Raw genomic sequence first — 19006 nt, 5'->3', positions numbered from 1 at the left:
AAAGGACACGGGCCTCCGGCTCCCCCACTCACCGAACGAAACACAGCAGAATGCTATTTCACGCCGGTCTTCTGTGGGGGTGTGGTACTTCCCCGGTGCGAGCTGACCCAATTCGTGCCGAAGCGTGCTCGACTACCACATATGAAATGATGATCGTCACATATATTAAGCGTACGGATCAAGGGAATATTGCAATAAAATATAACAAAGGATTTCATCACAAGAAACTACGTACGTAAATGTCACCAAGAGATTATATAGACTACACAATTTGGTAACAATTTTGAGACAACATTAAGGCAAATATTCAGTATAACCCGGCGGAGGTGAATATTTTGAAGGCTTTACATCCTTTGGTCGGACTTTCAGTGGTCTCGATATCGGTGGTGGCGGCGGTTGTTTCCACCTAAAAAAAATAAATTCAATAAATTGTTCCGACATTATTATTAACTAACATAACTTTATCAATACCACCTTTAATTAAGAGGAATAAAACAATTCAAGATCAAAAGTATTTAAATTTTATCAACCCTCATAGGAGGCCTGTGTCCCAGCAGTGGGAACATATATGGGCTGATGATGATGATGATGACAAAATGTTATATCATTTCAATACATACCAAGGAACGAGACTAAGGTCATGCGGCGGTTTCGGGCGCGCCAGTCTCTCGGCCCGCTCCTTGCGCAGCGTGTCTGCGTCGCGCACGGCCGCGCAGCACGCACGCAACGTGAAATAATATACCAGCTCCACCCCGGATAGTAATGAGAAGCCGAGGAACAGACCTGCTATGCCGCCGAACGATACTATACGCACACAAAAAAAATCGGTTTTCATTAAAAAACAAATATTTGATGAATGCTGGAAACTGTTTACTGTTTTCATGGATATAACTCTGTCATAAGTCCTAACTAACTACATTTGGGTCCAGGTGATGCGTAAGAACATTTTTCTAAGTAGATACACATACGATATACTTTTTAGCAATAGCGAGCAAACGAGCTGGCGCGTCATAACGCCGACCATAAGCACCCATAAAACCAGGAGACTTGTAGTTGTGTTGCCGACCTTTTAAGTAAAGAGTACTTTTACCTTTTCTCAAAGTACCCCATGTCACATTATATAGATTAGGACATGCTGCATCAGGAAGGTCGTTCTATAGAAGAGTGGTAAGCGGATAAGAATTTTCTCCTACATGAACGCCAGATATTAAATACAATATTATTTATTGTATTTAGTCATAGATGGCGGTATACAGAAATAGATAAGTAATGACAAATGTCTATATTAAATAGCTTTGTATCAAATTGGATTACAACGCAAAATGTAAGTCAATACTCTACGTTAAACCCGCTGATGTTAACATAATATATAACTGCTACTGATAATATGTATACTACTCTCAATCCTGCTCAAAACATTATTCCTAACATATTTTTAACAATCATTTCACTAAGTACTTAAGAGTTTCTGGATTGTAAACTTTTCTTACCCAATAAATCGACCCAACCAAATAAGACTTCTCGTTTATACCGAACCATGGGCCAAGAAACAAACTCAGTCTCCAATGAATTAGTTGCTACTGGACCTTTACTTATGCTGCGAAACAATTATATTAGTTATTGATCGCTACGTATTAGGTAAGTACATATTATTTTTATTAACACAGAAATAATATTACTCGATTTCCGTCAACTTTTCTACTTCATAAACAGTATGAGTGCAACCCAATTCACAATTGCAACGTGTCACATCTGTAATGGCAGCCACGTGTTTCGATATGCATTCTAATTCTTTCACAGTGCAATATCGATAGCCCTCTGCAAAGAAATGAAATTTCGGTACTTTATGAAGCATTTGAAGGTTCTTGTTCTAATCCAGGTATTATAATTATAAAAGTCATTGGGGTTGAGCTTTCAGGTATTGTGCATTAATCAGTGTGTAATAAATATGTGGGTTAATGAGTAAATACTAACTACATTGTTAAATTAGTTAAGGGAAAGTCCAAAAACAAAATAAATTACTAGTTTTTGGGTAGAAATGTGGAACACATTTGCAATATGACCGACTGCGTTGCATACGACATTGACGCATGCAGGCCGTGTACGTATAAATATTCGACGTTTCCAAGCGTTGTTCATCTGCAAAAATACAACGGCGTTGGCGAACTGAGAGTTGCCGTGCGTCTTCTGTTGTATATGTATGTTTCACTGAAAACGAAACTTTTTCCACACGTCTATCCCAAGAATGCTGGATGCTTTGTTCCAATCCAGCCATTTCTTCTGTAGAATGAATAAAAATCTGAAAACATAAGTTGCATTTCCAATTTTATAGGATATAACGTAGAAATATTTTCAAAATGTTTGTACCGTACGTCAATAGTAGAGTCGTTGCGATAGGAGTTAAACATAAATGACCATTTGGAATCAGTTTCGTGAATGTAAGCCTCCGAAAATTGATCCGTTTGTGTTTGCCTGAAAAAAAAAGTCTTCTTGAAGTAGTACTTATATATGTATATAGTGTATACTTGTACATTATACATGTATATATATATCTATAACCGTAGCGAGCCTTATATAAGTTGAACGGCGCTGCTCAATCACATAAAAATCCTAGGCTCATGATCTCTCTCATTTAATGACTGATTAAGCTAGTTGGCATCGACATTTATATAAGTCAACAATTAATTAGTGCAGGTACTTCATTCTTTAAACTAAGACGTTGTTTAAATGAATTACCTACCATGGCCATGATTTTTCGGCGTGTTTAGAATTGAAAGCGTAACAAAAACCCATTTCAGTAAACACAGGAGCTACTAAATCGCAACACTCTTCAGAATCTCCTTTCCATTCACAATCATAGAATGCATTTTCGCAGTGTCGTACAATCTGTAACATAATACCAATACCGTTAATTACATGTTATTGTAAGTATACAATATAATATTTATTAAACGACTAAAAAAATTATTTATTCAAAACTATAACTAAGGTTATAATGTTATGGGAAATTACAGACGCTAAAAACCGCATCCTTGGGATGAAGAGCCGGAATTGATGCATCGATATCACTTTTGCCAACAAGTTCAGGATCCATAACAAATTCAGAGGCTCGCGCTATTGATTGATAACTCAGTGTAGACAGCCATTTTAGCATCTCATCCGCTTTTGCCGGAGGTTCTGTACCCCATATTCTAGAAAATTTTATTATTTGGCACAAAAAAATCACTTTCACAAAGTGTGTGAAAAAAATAACAACTAAACACAGTTTACTTACGTATTAATGTATTCTGATAATAGTTCTTCGTCGATAGGATTTCTGTCACATATCGTGACGGCAGGAAAAGGCACATCCCAATTATGAAAATCTGTATCCAACCCTTTGAACATTACGTGATATTAGACAAGATACTGTTTTCCCTATATACACGAAGTTTGGTCATTCCAACATACCTGTTATTGTAGGATTCGTTTGAAATTTTTCCCATAAGCTAACGATGATTATACAAGTTGCTACTGCTCCAATAGCAGTAAAACTGAACCACATAAATCTGTAAAAGTCACCACAGTTGTATATTCTAATCTTTGCACTATTGTATCATTTAAAAGGTAATTGTATTACTTACTTTTCACAAAAAGGTCGTTCCTTTTCAGCTATATAGCGAACTCCATGTAAAGTTGAGTTGTTGAAAAATTCTTTGGTCTGATGACGTAAACTTGTAGCCAATAATGAAAACATACCGTCATCCTGACGCTGGTTAACGTCTGGTTCTGTGAACCAATTTTTCCTATTTCTAAGACCTTTACGTTGGTTTTTTGAATAAAGTTGCGGATGTATCTTCATTGTGTTTGGTTCTATCGCTACCTATTTTTTTTTGAAACTTAACTCGTTAATTCTTTACTCATTATTTTAAGCTGATATAGATCGTTACATAATGGATTTTGTGGAGAATTACTAAAATGATGCTTTCACATGTTATGTCCTTATGAAAAAAGAATCACAACATCCACTATTAGTCCGTCATTAACATCATACCTACGTGATTGCATGAAAACAAATTTCATAGGTCACGCGAGAATAGATAACATCACAAAATTGAAGTGACCCGTCCATTCAGGACATCAGTTATTATATATATATCCATCGAGTATAGCATATCATAATTTAATTTAGTTTAGTACAATAAATGTTTGATACTAAGTATTTACATATAAATACTCCATACACTGAAATTTTAAACAACATTCCAATATATCATTATCAATCGAATCACAATTAGGTATACTGCAATTATATCGCCTCAATTATCTAATTCGCACTTAAGTTATACCTAACTTTTTATATTATGTAACGACGAGTGCAAATATTTATGCAATTTAAATACTAACATATTTTCAGATCTAAATGACAAATAAAACACGTCCTATTAAATGAACATTTAATATAAGGTACATAGTCTGAAATTTATAAAGCACTCATACTGTTAATACGTTTTTTAGACGTTTCTTCGACAGCAGCTTCAGGTGGTAGCAACGGATCGATCTTTATATCCAGCTCTTTCAGTGCATCATCCAAAATCTTTATTTTACCAAGTAACATTTCCGCTTTTAAATTGTAACCAGGCTCAAGCATCTTACCCGTCGGATTCAGCTTAAATAAATACTCGGCCTATAACAAATTAAAAAAACTATTATCTATTGGGGGAGCCGAGGGCCGTTTTCTTTTCTCATCCCAATCCATTACTTCTTTTCCTTCGTCAATCCTTTCATTATCCTACCCCTTAAAAGTGGGCAGTGCATTCGCAGAGCAGAGGCGCTACCTCTGCGTATATTCATGGGCGGTGGTGATCGCTAACCATCAGGCGAACCACCAGCTCAATTCCTTGATATAACACAAAAAAAAATGTGAATTGACTTTTTATAGTTAGAGCAAGGCTTATTCACAATAATAAATTACTTTGTATAAGACTACATAGCTGGTCAAGTGCTCGGGTTCCTTCCTTCTGAATCGAATGTGATATTTTGATCATGCCTATATTTTACAAAATTTTCAGAGATTAGAGGCAAATCTTAAGTTTCCGATGGGTACATGTACATGTATTATATAGTGCAAACAAAGGTAATAGTAGAACTTTCTGCATAAAAGTTATTGAAATACAATACCAAAAAGTCAATAGGGTCATCGGGTCGCAGTTTAGCAACCTCCAATAGCGCCGGAGTCAATGTTGGGAATATGTGATTAATGAGATAGTTGCGCATCGGCTCACTTGCAGCCGCCAGCGCAGCTTCCTCCTCCTCTTGCATTAAGCCGTACAATTCAGACTACGATGCAATATTTATTATCAGGTAATACATATATAAAGACTTGGATATCCTTAGGAGTCGTATGGACTATCGTAGGTGCTGTCTTGTCTGGTCTGGAGTGATGGTTAAGTCGAAAAGTGGGAATATATAAACCAATGGCCTAAATATTTATTAACTGTTAATTCGTTTATTTTTTCTTGAATAACTAGATGAAAAGGTATAAATTTGATGTACTCACAACCCATACCTGATGCTTTAATGTGTAGACAAAAAAAACATAGTACAATTAACATTATTATTACCTACCTAATTAATTATTTTAAATTATTTCCCTTTTTTTGAAGTAGGATGTAAATACAACTTTTATTTCTATGAATTTTTTACTTCACGAATAGTACCTACCCAATATTCCATTTTATCCTCACGTTCCTCTTGCATCTTTTTTTCAAGTTCCAACAATGCTTTTGCTTCTTTCGTACGAAGTGTCTCTAATTCCTTTTTCTCTTTTTTCTCAGCCGCTTCAATTAATGCTGTATAAAAGATTTGTCATATCCTAATGTTAATATGTTAATATAAGTATGTTTTTATTAATTATTGAGTACAATTGAGTTGACTTATAATGTATATACCCATCCAAATAAAAAAAAAATTGTAATCTAGGTTCAAGTGTTTCCAGATACCGAGCAAAGAGAATTGCCTGGAACAAATCTAATTAGAGCGTTAAGGACGCTAATTTGTCGGTATCGAGACATGTTAAGCAACAAAGGCTATTTCTTTCAATATTATACGAAATAGCATTTTTTTACAATTATCATCATAAAATATATTCATATAGCTGATTCGAAAAGTATAAAGCTAACCGATGAGTTTCCCATAACGGCATGGACGTCCCATTCTCAGAGCAACTGCAGCGTACGCGCTATTCATAGAATAGTCACCGTGCTCTTTCACCGGCACAATAAGTGGATGTACATCCAATTCATCAAAGAAATTCAGTGGAGAGACGTCACGGCCGTCGTTCATTCGGAATTCACTGAGGCGTTTAAGAACAGTTTCTTCATCAAGGCGTGAGTCACCGTCGGGTTGGCGCATTGCTTTATCACAGATAAAATCGTCAGTAGCTTCCAGGGACACAACGATATCTGTGAAATGTATGGAACAATAAGAGGTTTTTGTGCAACGTTGGTTGTGACTCATAGCCGTTATAGTTTACCTGGTAAAAGCTTTTTCAATACATTGCTATACAAATCTACGTCTTCGTCAAATGGCTCTTCTTCAGTTTCTTCACCCGCTTCGGAGTCTTGTTCTTCACCTCTATCAAATACTATGACCAAATATTATTATAGTTTCTTTAATGGGTAATATAAATAAAATATGTGCGTTTTAAAGAAATCTTACAAATTGAACATTGTCCTAATGTTGTTGGAAAGCCATCAAGAACCCATCCTCTATTAAGAGCTTCGCGATTTAGCAGTCTCTGACGTAAATACCTGTAATCATTTTGAATAACTATCAAATCTTTAAAGCTTTTTTTTAATATCACTTTAATGCATCACATAAAGCTACCCCTATATTAATATGGATAGAAAGATATAGATATAGATATAGATAGATAGTTCAGCAGGTCATATAGTACCTACTACCAATATATAAACAGAATATCACACATACCAACGACAATGTGTTTTAACCTAAATTTTAAAAATATACAGACACTATTATAAGGTATAAGTGTTAAAAATAATTAACCCGAGAAGTTCTTCATCACTAAGCATTCGCCCGGACTGCAGCATAGCGAGGGTCTGTCGTGCCGTCTCCTGTGCACCTTCTTCTTCACCGGCATCATCATCATCATCGGCGGGGACTGGTTCTTCCTCTTCACCAGTGGGTACAGCAAGATCAGCTGTCTCACCCACCTCCCAATGGTGAACTCGCCATGTCTAACAGGACATGCTTGTATCAATTTAAATCTTATCATATCTTAATAAATATAAATTTCGTGTCACCTTGTTTGTCCGCGATGGACACCTAAACTTTTCAACCGATTTAAATCAAATTGAACATCATGTGCAGTTTGATCCAACTTAAAAGATGGGATATTTATTATTTTAAGTTATATTATACCAATGAAGATAAAAGACTACCCGGGCGGACCTTGTATAGATTTCTTAAATCGGCCAGTTAATATCGCAATATGCATTAACTAGCCATTAAATAATTAAATGAATAGGTATTCATTAATTAATTTTAAACTTATTGTACCATTTTCGATGTTGAAATGGATAGCTATTATGTTTTTGAAACTTTTAAAATTACAAAAAAGAAAAACGGAAGCTTACTAAATCTTTTATAAGATCTTCAACAACAGTTTCTGGTGAAATGTAAACTAATCCATAAGCTTCACAAATAAGCTTGGACAATGTTGTTTTTCCAACAATTGGAGGTCCATAAACGATAACCTACAGGTAGGTACAATTTAGGAATCAATTATTTTTTTATAATAAATAAGTATAATTGCATTACATTTAAACAAACCGACCATTATTTAACTCGAACTTTCTGTCAGTAATTTCTGACGTAAACGATACCGTAAGTGTATACAATATATTACCTATAGTAGGAACGTTATTTATATTATATATTTGCTAGATACCTAGTATAAAACAAAGTCGCTTTCCGTCGTCTTTATACTTTTATGCTTAGATCTTTAGAATTACATAACAGATTTAGTTGTTTTTTTTAATAAATAGTCTGATTCCAGAGGAAGGCTTATTTCTAGATATCATTGGATCTGAGCAACGCCGGGGCGGGTCGTTAGTATTTCATATATCAACGTTTATACATACACCGAAAATACCGGTCAATATTTTAAGTTAAATTGTTAATTTTCTAATCCATACATAGAAGCGAATTTCCTAATTGTTAGACGTTTAAAAAGAATGTCTAAGTATTCATAAACACTTTAAAGATAACATGAATTAAAAGTCTTTAGTTCGTTTAGATCGATTCACCTTGAATGGTTTTAATCCTCTCTCCTTTTTGAATTGCTTCATAAGAGCGGGCACATTCTCGGCAAATGTGAGTTCCGAAGTCCATTGTAAACCCATTGTCTCAACAATGAACGTCGGTTCCATGTTTAAATTGAGATTTACTAAATCATATATTCGTTGCTACAAATCACACATAATGATTTTAATTATTAAATGTCGATGTTAAGGATAAATAATGACACTGTTAGAATCTTACATCTATTTCGGGTATTAAGAACGCATCTTCAGGTGGAATGCATTTAAACATCCCCGAACCAGCAATCCGACCAAGAGGCTTAATGATCTAGGAAGATTCCATTTCTCATTATAAGTTCTTATTAAATGAAAAATTTTAAGTATTGAAATCAGTTAAAATATAATACCTCTCTTTGCTTAGTGACATTCTGTTCAACTGCTAATATGTAAAGCTTCTTTGGGAAGTCAGTTATTAAATTATACACAATCCTAGAATACAAGGGATCTTAAAATAATGTTATCAAACATGTCTCTTCTCTCATCATGCGTTAATGTACCTACCCACTTCAAATAGTTTCTGCACGACACTATGAACATTCTATTGTTCTTTGAGTAAATTATGCACTATTACTCACAGTGATTAGCATTAGGTATGAAAAATTCATGAACGAATAAGTAGGTAAAGCTTATTATACCATTGTGTTTTTAATCTAATCATGGCCGTCATTTGCAGACGACAAAGCCATAAAAATTCATCTAATTTTGATTAGATTTGTGTTTGATATAAAATAACCTATTACATAAATAGATCCCTATCAACATCCGGAGGCCCGAATCCTTTTCCTTACCCTTCCTAGTCCTTTTTTTATTCCCCTTATAAATCCATTATTTATCCCACGCTCACATCAAGTCGGAAAACCATTTGCACAGTCGTATGGTCTGAAATTAGCCTTACTTCTCTGCAAATGTTCATAGGCGGTGGAAGCGCTCTCCATCAGGCGACCTACCGGCCTTTGCCAAATATTGCCCAATATGTAAAAAATTAAATATTTTTTAATACTTACTGAGCTAAATCTTGTGCATTAATAAGAGGTATGACATTCACACCACGTCCCAGAATCGGGAGCAACGGTTCACATTCCCACGTTTTCTGGAACCAATAAAAAAGTACGTCTTCCCGGCCTCCATACGTAACACCCGTACCGACCACTATTGCACTAATGACCAAGATAAACCCATATAAATTATGTAAACGGGTAAAACCAGCAGCTATGACATAGATAATACTCAGAGTATTAATTTCTATACCATATTCTACTTTTATCCAATCGTAAAATCATAAATAGGTACTTTCCAAATCATACCCAATTTGACTTTTATACTTTCTTGCAATTCCAATAACTTCATTTTCAATATCGTAATGCATTTTATAATTAGGATGAGTTTTTCTTTTGCGGAAATCCGTCTCAATAAATGGCATATCTGCGGTGTCCTGGAAGATAATTTTATGCGTTTATGGCATATAACTATACATATAGTAACTGTTCGTTCGGCTACGGCCGGGTAGGTAACTTTTTAATCTTTTATTTATTTTAAAGGTAGGGAACACTAATCCAAGCGGAGAATCTAATCCAATTAATAATCATTAAATTAAAATCCGTTAAGCCGTTCTTGAGTTATAAGTAGGGTAACTAACTCAACTTTATTTCATTGAATGGTCTCCGCTTAGCTAATAACTTTTATAATTTAGACAAACTAAGTAACTACTAATAGTAAATAAAACATTTTTATACCACAAGAATAAGATAAGTTAACTTTACCGGATCCAATGGTTTGGTGAGAGCCCAAGTCATAACAGTGGATATCAGTATTAAATAACGCTTTTTGGACTCTCCCGCGCCGCCGTCGTCGTCAGTACTGGGTGGAGCTTGAGTACCAGCTTGTTTTTCTAATAAATCTTTTAGAACTAAAAATTTGCAACGATAAATAACAGAAATAAAAAATCCTACAGAAATAGCGGTTCATCATACTAACGCTTCAAAAAATCCATAACATAGGAGAGTTCATCCCTATCATAGCTGATATCCAAGATAAGAGTCCCACAGGTTAACATGATTGGCAAACATTCGGATTTTGATACGATGCGTGCGACATTATCGACAGCCTTGATCTTTGAATCAGTAACGGTACCTGACAACCAATTTTTAAAGTTCTGATTTCAAATAGCAAAAGCATTTTATTATTTCTTAATCGTCGCGTGGGTTATGTATTTTGTGACACACCAAATAGATAAATACCTAAGCCTAAGCTTTTTAGAAGCAGTGGCTCGGTGGTGAGATCTTCAAAATCGATAAATCGAGGTTCGGGACCGGGCGGAAGTGCAGGAAAAAAATTGATTTTTCAATTTATCTGCACATGGGGTTACCATCATCGCTGCTTAAAAACGGTGAAGGTAAACATCGTGAGGAAACCGGCATGTCCAAGAATCAAAAAGTTCGACGACATGTGACATCTGCCAACCCGCATTTGGCCAGCGTGGTGGATTATGGCCTGAACCCTCATAGGAGGCCTGTGTCCCAGCAGTGAGAACATATATGAGCTGATGATGATGATGATGATGATGAAGCTTTTAACCAAGATAAATTCTATCGCTAATAAACATATTAACATATCGCTTCGTAGTTATTAGCGATAGCTAGTATAGGTAGAAATTATGTAATTTATTATATGACATAATATATTATTAACTAATTAATACTAATAAAGTTATTTAAAGCGTTAGGCGTAAGATGACTAAAGCGTGACGTAGTAAATAAAACTCCACGTCGATTACTTCGTCAAGTGTCATGCAACATATTGGATTTTAAGAGGACACGATTTAATATAAAACTAATAAAAAGCGTGTAAATAGTACATATGACATTGATACTAAATGTATTTAAGATAAAAAACAGTACTATAAGATATTAACAAATTTGTACCTATAATTTCATAGAATTGTTCTGGTTGTGGTGCTAGCGCTATGTCCACCTCTTCCCCAAAAACAGTTTGGGAACTTTGTTTAACAGATTCCGTCGCATTTTTCTCCAACACTTTCGAGACTTCCTTCAATATGTATTCTCCTTGATATGAATCTACGTTATTCATGAAATAGCGTTTAAAGGAAAACAAAACATCTGTTTCAGATGTCGATTTCTCCGAAGATATTTTATCCATTGACCTTTTCTTAGACTCGACGGTTCACTTATTTTTGTTGACAAGCAATTTGACAAGCTACTTAAGCAAAATGTTTTGACAAAACGACAAATGAAAAGCTGTGTCCAATATAGTTTTTAATTATTTGGCTAGGACTAATAAAATGTGCCCAGTTTTATATATACTGTTTGTGATTTTTTTATTTTGTATAAGTAGGTTACCTAGCTTTTGAAATCTACTTCTTTTGACAACATTTCATTTTTAAGACCACGAAAAAAACCAAATACTTTCTTTTGCTATTGTGAACACAGAAACTATACACTTTGAAAGATACATACAATAGAATAAAGATGTCACTGTGCTTTTGACCAGATAGAAAAAAAGTTTTAAAGTCTATTACAATAACATTTACAGTAATGTCAACAGCACAGGAAAAAATGTATTCCTGACCATATGAATTCGTGACGTCATTTGGTCTTTGCGACGTTTTAAATAGAATTTTTATGAGATGGTTTTGAAACTAAAAAAGATGAACGAAAACCTCAACATCAAAATTTAGAAATGTCAATTATCTAGCTACTAAGATTTTCTCAATAGCGTTTAATGTTTTCCATACAATGGTTGAACTCTCTACAATTAGTACCTTAAAATTAATTGCAACTAAAAATAAGGCCCAGTGAACAGTGAAACAGGATAAGTTATTTCGAAATTTTATTTGATCGAATATACTGTTACAAACAATTTTAAGACTTTAGTTATAAAATAAAATACAAGTAAAATAATATGAATATCATTTTACCTAAGTAGAAAACAAATTTAAATGATTCTTAAATCTAATTAATAAAGCTTAACATGTATCGTAATGACATAATAAAATTTAAAAAACTGCGTATTCACACGTAATAGCTTAGACAACGCAAATACATCGAAACAATGTAAATACTTTCTTAAATAGTATAAACGAAAGCATACAAGCAACAACAATAAAATTACTTCTATATTGGCTTGCTAGCCTAAGTGCCCTAATTGGATTCGTATAAATGAATGCATGTAAACTGTTTCCTAATTAGAGTACCTTGTCATGGCAATATAACATGTATCTATGTATATTTATTCATAAAATAATTTTTAAGCACCATTATAATTTTAAGTAAAATATTTAAGTACAGATAATAATATAACCATAATTTAAAACATATTGCATGTTTTGTCGCTTTAAAACTTTATCTTTACATTTTACATTGTATTCCTAAACTATTATTATTGTAAAATATAGTAATAATAGAATTCATTTATTAAAATATTAAACATTCACTTGTTAATTAGTTTCATTGAATTCGTTCCAAAATCTATATGTGAGATGTGCTTGTATTGTATAAATACAAAATTTAGCATTTATTTGCTATGGCACCGAAATTATTCGAATTATTTTTAATACTGTAGACCACATTGTACTAATAGTTATTGTCTTTAATCATTTATATTTAAACCTAGATATGTTAAAAGGACGGTTTCGTTAACACTAATTTTATAGAATATTAAGTACAAAGTACCTACACAATTGGAATGAATTATGTGAAATTATCACTTAGCTTCAATGGAATGTTTTCATTTTCATTTGTCTTTGAAAGTTATACGTTATTCATTGATACGTCAAATATTTATTGGACATGAAAAACAATATATTTTGAGCATCATATGATTTTAATTTATCCACAGAACAGTAAGGGGCACTTTTTATTCAATAATATGAATTTTATGATGTCGTGAAATAACATAGCTCTGGTTGGATACTTTAAGGTATTGTGTCTATGTGATGACAGTACAAGTAATTTAGATCTTGACACGGTTCAACCGGAATTTTCTAGATAAAAATTTTGATAAACTCGTGATAATCTCTGCATCGCGAGTTTCTCAGCTACTTCATAGACATCAAAATCATAATACGATAAGATCCTTAAGTACCTCTATGCTCTAGAAAAGTTCGTACATTTGAACCACAGTCTCAGTTGGAAAATAAATATATAGGAGAACGTCAATATTATTTAAATTTGATTAACCGAACTTATTTCAAATATAGGTACATACTAGAAGTTTGCCGCAATCAATTTAAATAGAATAGTAATGATTAAATGGAATATAATAATAATATATAATATTTGATTCCTGATAGAACTATTAGAAGATATTCTTTTAGTTTAAGAAGGTAATCTTGTACTCATTTACCGTCCTGCATTTACCACAACGAATAAATTAATTGTCTTAAATTGTAGTAGGCATCGATATCTCAAAATTTACAACAAAGTGCTTTTGAAACACTATTATATAACTTGCAACAAAGTCTTGTGTAGAAATCATCTCGCATCTCTCTATAATCTATAGCGAAAGTCCTTTACGGTAATGATCTGTTTAAAATGCACCATTCATTTCGATTAAAATCGGGCATAACTATTAGACGGAAAACATTGTTTGTAATAACATTGAATAGAGCTCAATAGACATCTTTAAATGGAGACACCTTTCCGCCAGGGACTAGTGACCATTTGTTGCTTGAAAATCAGTCCTAACAAACCTGAGATTTTTATTTGCTAGGTATTGTTCGAGAAATCATTTTTAACACACTGTACTAATAACAGCACATCAATGTTTATTATTATAATTAAAAAGTAAGTGTGATTAACCACCGTCCGATTTGACGTCATATTCAATGCTGTGGCGAATATTTAGTAATCCTGTGTTGTGATTCAACGAATACTTATTACGTTGTCAACAGGTATTATGAGTATTGTTTTTTATCAGGTTAATAGGCAATAATTCTAAATAATAATATAATAATTAAATTTCAATTCATTACGAAACCATCAAATGACCTAATTCCAATAGATGTTGTGTATTTTTTACTTAAGCTTACACAATTCTGATACAAGGTTTAGGACTGAGATCCCTATTATAATACATTTTGTTATAATGTTGCACATTTTAATGCTCACTCCTAACTCACGGCCTCATCATTAGGCCACAAACTTTCCGTAAACTAATAATATGTATAATATACATATTTCCATGAATTAATATTTACAATTGAAATTATAATTTAAAGACAAATATTATATTAAGTAGGTATATCTATCTTGGATTGTTTGTCATTCGCAACAGACTCAAAAGTAAAAGAGATCGCCGGACGTATCCAAATCGGGTTGGCCGTTTTCTGAAAACTCGCAGAAGTTTTTAAATCTAAACTTCGGCAGTGTCTAAAGACCAATGTATATAACCAAGGTTCAACCTCAGGGTTTTTTTCATCTGTGTTTTCTTCTTTTTCGTCTGTAGACTTTTGAGATTTGGCACTATCTTTTCTAGTTAAAGGCTCAAGAGCAGTTTCAGTTGTTGTAATAACAGGGTTCTCATTCGTGCTTAGTGTTGAAGTTTCCTCAACAGAAGTACTCGGGGCTATTTCAGAAGTTTCAACTTGTGGAGTACTTTCAGGTTTAGCGGTTACAATTTGTTTTTCTCTTTCTCGCAAAACATGACTTTGTCTACGAGCAAAACGTTGGCTCGGTCGTCTTTCAAATTGAACTGTTCGACGCGCACGATTTTGTTGAGTTGTTTGGTATTCGGTTTTTCCTGAATATTGAAACCTTGATCCCATCCTAAAGAAGTTTTGCCTAGCCGATGGGCCTTTAACTGGAGCACGTAAGCGAAAGAATGTGTGGTATTGAACAGCACACTTCCAAAGATGTTTGCAAGCTTTTTCGTTGTGTAGACGAAACACGAATGTGTGTTCTTGTTCACGCCCTTGGTCATCATCTTCTACTACTACTAAGGTTAACTTTTTCTTTTTGAAATTTAATTTTGTAATTTTCGGCCAAAAGAATAATCCGATTTTTTGGGGACCTTCAAAAACAAGTATTCCTGTCGGTGTTAACCCTAAATGATACTCGCAGCCATCTTTTCCCAGAACTATGTGCATGTCCACCCCATACATTTCCAGCCATTTAACTTTATTAAGATAGTTTACTTCTGCTTGTGCAGGTGTAAGACCTTTATATTTCTTATACTCTTCTAATATTTCAATTTCCATCTCTTCAGTTTGGTTAGGCACAAAACGGAATTCTGACACTGTGGCTGGTGTGTGAATGGTTTCATCATAATCACCCAACTCTGATTGTAGTGCCAGTGCAGCCAATTCTACAGCTGTTGTATGTGGGCATTCTAACTTGCTCTCTAAAATATCTTTTTTTAATTGTAAGAAAAACTGATATCTTGTCAGTTCTTCTCTAAGATTGTTAGGTTCAGATGAATAAAATTTAACTTTTAACCTCAATGTGTAGGGCGGTCCGATTTTCACTTGCTTTTTAATGGTTTTTGTTGGATCTAGCCAGTGTTGCACATTATTAGTATCTGTGAATTGTAATCCAAAATAATCTTTTTCTATTAAATCCAGTGAGTAAAACACTTGTTCATACAAATCGGCGGCACTAGCTTTTTTAGTAAGATTTATAGTTAAATCGGTATCGTCAAGTAACATTACCTTGCATTGAATCAAATTTTTATTGGTTGATGATTTTTGACTTTGTTTCTTGCGCGTCTGGCTAGACGATCGACCTTTTCGACTCAGAAATCTTAACATGTTTGATGATGTACCTGCAACAATAATTAATATTATTTAAGGGACACTATTACTTATATCTAAGTATTTAATTTTTATTTAAAAGATTTTTTTATTAAGTAAATAATGGCAAATATTGTAATGTAATAATTTATTCCTGCATTTTGATAACATTAAAACTTCTTAAAACGGTGAGGAAATCATTAGATTTCGTGAGGATACCGACATGTCCAAGAATATAAAAGTTCGACAACGTGTGATATCTGTCAACCATCACATGGCCAGAGTGGTAGAAATTGAACCCATATAAGAGGCGTATGTCCCACCAGTGGGAACATTTATGAGCCGATGATGATGATGACAAGAGGTGCATATTCTCTTTAGTTATTAATTTTGACATCATGTTTGGATACCACTATTTCATTTTTTAAGACCTATACAATGACACCTTGTGAATTTTATGTTTGTATTTTTTATGCCATTTTCCATATTACTTGCTATGGGAGATAAGAAATTGTCAGCTCATTTTATCAAGAACTGGTGTTTTCACCATTACTGTATTATTGAGTAGTTGTTTGCCTATGTCTCTCTCTAGAATTTCCAGACAAAAAAATCATTTTATAAAACCACTCTGATCCAATGTGAAAGAAGGACAAACAGATTAGTATTTATAATATTACATACTATACATTTATATTTGTGTAATCTCTCCAGTCTGCTCTAAAACGTATTTGTGATGAATCATATAAGGCAAGCCATATGCCACTTTGTAAAATAATATAAAGATAACTTATCAATAACATTTTAATAATTTGCTACATGTGATGAATCCTACTTCCTAAGTATGGAAATAAAGTGAAAGCACTTTATTTCCATACTTTATTTTCTTTAGATTACATTTATCTTATTTTTCCTTAAGGATCTATATCAAATGATCTAACTTTCATTATATTTACAGGAATATATTATTATATAATTTTTTGTGAATAAGGCAAAACTTTATCAATTTTGACTGCTTCATTAAGATTGTGGTTTAAATATTACAGTTATACAAGGGCCATTCCAAAAGGCAGGAAATAAAAAGCCAAACACCTACTCATTCTTAAGAGAATATCAAACAGCATAGTATACCTTAGCCCTGACATTAATAACATCATCTTATAGAATTGAAAGTGATTGAAGAACATTGTTACATTTCATTGTGCTGGGATTTCTTACAATCAGTCCCTATACTATCCTACTAATATTATAAATGCGAAAGTTTGTAAGTATGTGTGTGTGTTTGTTGTTCTTTCACGCAAAAACAACACAGATATTCCTACGGGATACGGACTTACGCGGGTGAAACCGGAGGGCACAGCTAGTATAAAATAAATATAAAAAGTATTGATTGATTGATTGATGATACTACTACATATTGAGTACATACTATAACAGTAACTGTTTTAATATGGATAATCATTATCTGAAATAAACATCTAAAAAAAAATAAATAAAAACAGGGATGTTTTAATAAGAATCTGCAAGTTTTACCTTACCTTAGATAAATAAAATTCTATGAAATACAATAATTAATTTTGAGAAATATTGAATCTATCTCTTAAAGAACACAGCTAGCTACATGTATCAAACTATTAAATTTGCTTAATACTAAACATAAACCTCCACCAAGAGGGACAATGATATACATGAAACACAAAGTATTGATATCTAGGAAGGTATCAAAATAAATATGTATTGAGTACAAAAATACTTTGGTTTGCAACAAAAGTATCCAACTTCTCAGGTATCGATAATTTCGGATCCAAAAGTCCACATTCTCGTTTTTTAATCCTGACATACAATCAACCTTTAATTACAGTTTACGAAAATGAATATACCCTGGACGCAAGTTTGAAATGTATAAATATGTATACATTTACCATAAATTACGTCAGGTATTAGCTCCAAATTATATTCAAAGTTAACTAACACACAAAATTAAGAAATCAGCAAGGTATATTCAATTAATAACTTGTGTTAATTTAACCAAATCTTACATACGTCAAATATTAATTAAGTTTACACTTTTGTTTTCAAATATTCGGTATAGAAGTAGTTGTGTTATATCTTAACGTTTTCAATTGTAAATATAAATGTTTTTAAGTAATGGCATACATAAATATGCTAGATACTCTTAGGAATACATACCGAAAAAAGAACATCGAATTCAACACTCATCAGTTTCACATATTAATGTCACATAGCACAAAAGACTTTATTCTAAGTTGCTATTTATTCATTGTAAAATTATTGTAAATCTCATTCACACTGAACATAAAAATCACAAAACCTGTTTTTATTACTGTTTTACACATAAACGTTCGACAATAATTATTATTCTCTGTGGTTCAAACTATCAACTAATCAAGTAATCAGCCACCATAGACGTCGCCATTTCCCTTTATTATTTTTACTCTATTATCTTTGGCTGTTATTCATAAAGTCATTATTTTTCTGTAACAGCATTTAACGTATGCGTTTATTATGTCGGTATTAATGTTTAAGCAAAGTCATAAAATATCAGGCTTGATAAATGATTATATCAACGCTTTATACTTGGAAAAACTAAAAACTATGCTAGTTACATTTTTCTGTTATCTATTACAGACCGATGCCTTTTTTCTCTCCTCTAGTCTTTATGGCTTAAAGTGATGAAGGCTAGTGTTAAATTTGATAGTAATAATTTAGTTTTTGTTTTTTAAAACACTAAAGGCAATTGAACATTTCTAAAAAAACAACAAATCCTATAAAGATTCATAAATATTGACGATTCGTGTATCAAATATATTACAGCTCTATTTTTAAATAAAAAGTGAGGTTATGATTGACAAATCGACAGTGATATTATAATAATATT

At 33.0% G+C, this 19006-nt stretch overlaps 4 protein-coding genes and 1 long non-coding RNA gene across 5 annotated transcripts in view; 1 reads left to right on the top strand and 4 right to left on the bottom strand.

Moving 5' to 3' along the window:
* Positions 1-122: 122 nt before the first annotated feature.
* LOC119831287 (sodium channel protein Nach-like) lies at positions 123-3841 on the bottom strand. The gene is made up of 11 exons (XM_038354589.1): positions 3624-3841; positions 3451-3548; positions 3275-3377; positions 3017-3191; positions 2741-2886; positions 2373-2472; positions 2023-2299; positions 1680-1818; positions 1491-1597; positions 621-804; positions 123-406 (listed from the first exon to the last, which is right to left on the bottom strand). The coding sequence occupies exons 1-11, from the start codon at positions 3839-3841 to the stop codon at positions 295-297; spliced, it is 1659 nt and encodes a 552-aa protein (XP_038210517.1). The 3' UTR covers positions 123-294.
* Positions 3842-4462: 621 nt separating this feature from the next.
* LOC119831285 (adenylate kinase 7-like) lies at positions 4463-11972 on the bottom strand. The gene is made up of 17 exons (XM_038354586.1): positions 11952-11972; positions 11288-11531; positions 10341-10496; positions 10127-10272; positions 9671-9798; positions 9371-9523; positions 8714-8795; positions 8548-8634; positions 8313-8471; positions 7641-7760; positions 7051-7241; positions 6700-6791; positions 6515-6625; positions 6162-6443; positions 5704-5831; positions 5161-5319; positions 4463-4666 (listed from the first exon to the last, which is right to left on the bottom strand). Exons 1-17 carry the CDS (start codon positions 11970-11972, stop codon positions 4463-4465), a joined length of 2463 nt encoding a protein of 820 aa, XP_038210514.1.
* Positions 11973-13251: 1279 nt separating this feature from the next.
* On the bottom strand, positions 13252-18534 carry LOC119831439 (band 4.1-like protein 5). The gene is made up of 2 exons (XM_038354776.1): positions 18298-18534; positions 13252-16142 (listed from the first exon to the last, which is right to left on the bottom strand). Exon 2 carries the CDS (start codon positions 16126-16128, stop codon positions 14614-14616), a length of 1515 nt encoding a protein of 504 aa, XP_038210704.1. The 5' UTR covers positions 16129-16142; positions 18298-18534; the 3' UTR covers positions 13252-14613.
* The window catches only part of LOC119831442, a 7919-nt gene continuing 2164 nt past the window's right edge, over positions 13252-19006 (bottom strand). The window contains exon 2 of the long non-coding RNA XR_005287889.1: positions 13252-13466. This is a non-coding gene — a long non-coding RNA (uncharacterized LOC119831442). The remainder of the gene's footprint in view (positions 13467-19006) is intronic.
* Positions 18893-19006, top strand: part of LOC119831440 (eukaryotic translation initiation factor 3 subunit G-like) — a 9072-nt gene continuing 8958 nt past the window's right edge. Inside the window, exon 1 of the mRNA XM_038354778.1 lies at positions 18893-18961. The gene's annotated coding sequence lies outside the window, so the exon portion shown is untranslated. The remainder of the gene's footprint in view (positions 18962-19006) is intronic.

The sequence above is a fragment of the Zerene cesonia genome, chromosome 13 (assembly GCF_012273895.1).
Source record: "Zerene cesonia ecotype Mississippi chromosome 13, Zerene_cesonia_1.1, whole genome shotgun sequence".
NCBI classification, from domain to species: Eukaryota; Metazoa; Arthropoda; class Insecta; order Lepidoptera; family Pieridae; genus Zerene; species Zerene cesonia.
This window is presented reverse-complemented; position numbering and strand designations above follow the sequence as displayed.

What these genes read in the sequence shown, in the direction of transcription:
- LOC119831285 (XM_038354586.1), bottom strand. Translation starts at nt 11,972, where the DNA reads ATGACGTCACGAATTCATATG. An exon ending in CCGTTATGGGAAACTCATCG is followed by an intron (nt 5,832 to 6,161) that starts GTTAGCTTTATA and finishes TCTTTTATACAG; the next exon opens with CATTAATTGAAGCGGCTGAG. An exon ending in AGGATAAAATGGAATATTGG is followed by an intron (nt 5,320 to 5,703) that starts GTAGGTACTATT and finishes ATTGCATCGTAG; the next exon opens with TCTGAATTGTACGGCTTAAT.
- LOC119831439 (XM_038354776.1), bottom strand. Translation starts at nt 16,128, where the DNA reads ATGTTAAGATTTCTGAGTCGAAAAGGTCGATCGTCTAGCCAGACGCGC.
- LOC119831287 (XM_038354589.1), bottom strand. Translation starts at nt 3,841, where the DNA reads ATGAAGATACATCCGCAACTTTATTCAAAAAACCAACGTAAAGGTCTT. An exon ending in TTATCAGAATACATTAATAC is followed by an intron (nt 3,192 to 3,274) that starts GTAAGTAAACTG and finishes AAAATTTTCTAG; the next exon opens with AATATGGGGTACAGAACCTC. An exon ending in GAAAAGTTGACGGAAATCGA is followed by an intron (nt 1,598 to 1,679) that starts GTAATATTATTT and finishes ATTGTTTCGCAG; the next exon opens with CATAAGTAAAGGTCCAGTAG.